At 55.2% G+C, this 3,226-nt stretch overlaps 2 protein-coding genes across 2 annotated transcripts in view; one reads left to right on the top strand and one right to left on the bottom strand.

Moving 5' to 3' along the window:
* Positions 1-3,226, top strand: part of NHSL2 (NHS like 2) — a 277,932-nt gene that overhangs the window by 261,777 nt on the left and 12,929 nt on the right. The window lies entirely within an intron of this gene.
* Positions 1,897-3,226, bottom strand: part of RTL5 (retrotransposon Gag like 5) — a 1,782-nt gene continuing 452 nt past the window's right edge. The window contains 1 exon segment of the mRNA XM_007472311.1: positions 1,897-3,226. This exon segment is cut by the window's right edge and continues 20 nt beyond it. Coding sequence (XP_007472373.1) covers positions 1,897-3,226 — 1,330 coding nt within the window.

The following is a 3,226-nucleotide window of genomic DNA, read 5'->3' as shown; positions in this document are numbered from 1 at the left end:
AAAAAAAAAAAAAAAAGACGCAGTGAGAACACACTAGAAAGAAAGTGTTAACAGTGCTTGCGTCTGTGTGGTGGGATTCTGAATGTTTGGGGCTTTGGGGTTCTTATCGTTTTCTCTATTTGCCAATTTTTCTATAATGATTATGTATTACTTTTCTCTTTGGAGGAGGGGGGTAGTAGCCTTTTTAAAAGATAGCAACAGGTTATAGGAACTTGGCTCCACCGATCCCCAGGCTGAGAAATGTGTGAGCAACAAAAGGGCTTCTTACCTCCCACTGATGAACAGAGACCTCACCAGAAACCAGCCGGAGGACTGGGTTTCTCCATGACTCCTCTTCCTCCAGCTCCTTCCTCTTGCCTCTGGGCTCAAAATCCTAAGGCTGGGCTGCGGTTACCTATCAGACTCCGTTGAGGAACAGAGGCTTAATTTACTATGTTTTCCTCCCTTTGGCCGCAGACACTTCGGCTGCACTTGCCCGGCTGCCAGGCCCTGTGCAGGAAGCCCAGTGTGGAGGGCAGTTCAGGCCAGCAGTGGATCTGACTGGCATTCTGTGGCCAGAGTGACATACTGTGTATTTTTCACTGCAGAAGCAGTGTTTTCTGGACCCAAGGCAAGCAGCAGGTCTCTATGAGGGCCCCTAGGTTAGGACCCAGAAGCCCCAGGAGTTACTAGGAGGCAGTCAACCGCTTAGGCCTCACCGCCTACTCGATGCCCAGTGCCAGGCCATGGCTTGCCCCGAATGTGAGAGACACAAGGTCATCCCGACTGCAAGGCTGCAGTGGGTGAAGCGTCTGTAGAGAGGACCTTCCTCTCTACTCTCAGAAATAAGGAGTCCTTTAAGTTGGAGTTGAAGAGCAGGCCTTGGGCCTCTCTCTCTGGCAGTCTGGGAAGGAAAGGCCAATTAGGCCACCTCTGGAACCCCAAGGGTGGCAAATCTTCTGCCAAGACCTTTGGCTGGAGACTGCAGTCCAAGGCCTGGCCGGGGGAGGAGACCACCTCCCCTAAGGAAAGAGTCACTCCTTACAAGGTCAAACTGAGTTGTTGCTGCTGCTTTCTCCTCCTCCGGCTCCCCCACCCAACTGCCTACCCTCTAGGCAACATCAAGGAAAAGGGTAGGGCATGGAACATTGGGCTCTGCCCACTGGGGATGCCCAGGAGGGTACTGTAGTAAGAGGAGAGGGTCCCAGATCTGGAGAGCCCTGAGGCCCTGAGCCTGTAGTCTGTGGGAAGGTGAACCAGCTTGCTCAGTCAGTCAAGGTCAGGTCTCAGCTGGGTGGTCCACTGGACACGTGGTTTTGCATACTATCACTGGGCTAGATGGAGGGGGTTCTTCAGGGCCCTCCTGCTGGAGGGGTGACCTGAAGCAAGTGTAGGCTTCCAGGACTGTTTCTTGATAGCATTTGCTCTCCACTGATTATACCTAGTAAGTGGCCTCAGTGGCTTTAAGAGTTGAGTGGAGCCTGTCCTTTCACTCACTGCGGCAGAGCAGTGAGGCACTGGGTGAAGTCCTGGTTAGCTAGTCAGAGGATTAAACCATAGAACACAGCGTGAATAAACGCAGGAGAGGTGAGGGCTGGGAACAACTAGAGGGGAAATACAAGAGGGTGACCAGTTCATTTACAGGAACAGGCCCAGACACCTGCTCTCTAGCTCGTGGCAGGACGGAGCAGAGTGCACACCAAGAGGGCAGCTATTGCTGAGCCCTCCTTTCCCTGGTGTCACTCCCCGGTCACAGTCGCAGGAAGGTCTGGAGTTCTCCAGGTCTTCTTCGGGTTCTGCAGGTTTGGAACTCCCTTAAGTACTGGTCGGTCAATGGGGCAGGTGTGGCAGCGAAAGCAGGGGCAGGGGACGCAGTGGAAGGGTGTGTTCCGGGGTGGGGGCAGCTCGCCCCAGCTCTCACACTCGAATGCGGCCCCGCGCAGCCCGGTGGCCCCCCTGCCTCGGAGTGAGGCGGAATAGCACCGGGGGACGGCGTCGTATTTGGCGTTGCCCCAGGCGACCTGCCCGGCGAATCAGTGGCGGTGAACTGTAGAATGGTGAATTGGTACCTGGAAGGCCCTCCAGAAGTGGGACTCGATTCTGGTTCCTCCGTCTGCTGGGCTGTATGATGGGAGGTGACACATCTAGGAAATTTTCATGATAGTAGCCAGAAGTCTGGGATGAAGCATTGGCGTAGGTGGGCTCTATCTCCATCAGCTCATCCAGGTCATCATCTTGGGTCTCATCCTCTGTCTCTTGCTCCTGTTCTGGCTCCTGCTCGAGCTCCTGCTCCGGTTCCTGGCGGCCACCCTCATGTTCACTGTCTTTCTCATCCTTATTCTGATCTTCCTCCTCCTTCTTCCTCTTCTTCCTCATCCCCTCCTCCTCGTCCGCCTCTGCTTCCTCCTCCTCTTCTTCTTCCTCCTCCTCCTCGTCCTCCTCCCCTTTTTGTTTCAGCTCCTTCTTCCTCATCTCTTCCTCCCTCTTCCCCCTCTCCTCCCCCCTGGTCTCTTGCTGAATAGCTCTCACGTGCCTCCCCTGGTCCTTGTCCTGGAGCCTGCGCCTGCATGCCTCTTCATCTTCATCCCCACTGTGGCACTCTTCTCCCTCTTCACCTTCAAGATTACAGTCTGCTGCAAAAGGGAAGAAAATATTGCGAACCCCAGGGAGTGGGATTGGCTTGGGGACACGCACTTTTCTTTCTATCTCCACGCACTCGAGAATCAGCTCGTCCAGGTCGGCCATTTCAGTTGACCATAAGAGCTCCTTGCGGAAGAATTCTGACAGGCCTTTGAGGAATTGGTTTTGAAGGCGGCAGTCATCCCAAGACAAGAATTGAGCCAGGAACTGAAAAGCATCTGCATAGCTGCCCAGGGTACAGTCTCCCTGCTTGAGCTTGCGGATGGCTTTTTTTGCCACACTTGGGGGGATGGGGCCACAGAATTCCTTACGGATTTCATCCAGGAAGCGCGGGAAGTTGGCATGCAGGGGGCTTCCTTCCTGGGTGACTGAGACGGCCCAGTCCTTGGCTTCACCAGCGAAAAAGGAGATCAGAAAGGACACCCGCTCAGCGCCCCCAGGGAAATGATCCTCATGGTCGGCTATGAAAGTCTCTAGCTGCATCAGGAATTCAGCCAGGTAGACTGGGTCGCCCGAGAAGGGTTCTATCTCGGGCCGCTCCAGGGGCGGCAGAGGAGGCTGCGGGGGCAGCTCCTTGGCCGAGGGTGGGGGCAGCGCCGGCGGGGGC

This window comes from Lipotes vexillifer, unplaced genomic scaffold (assembly GCF_000442215.2).
Source record: "Lipotes vexillifer unplaced genomic scaffold, Lipotes_vexillifer_v1.1 scaffold142, whole genome shotgun sequence".
Classification (NCBI taxonomy): Eukaryota; Metazoa; Chordata; class Mammalia; order Artiodactyla; family Lipotidae; genus Lipotes; species Lipotes vexillifer.
The sequence above is the reverse complement of the archived record's forward strand: the minus strand, read 5'-3'. Positions and strand labels throughout refer to the sequence as shown.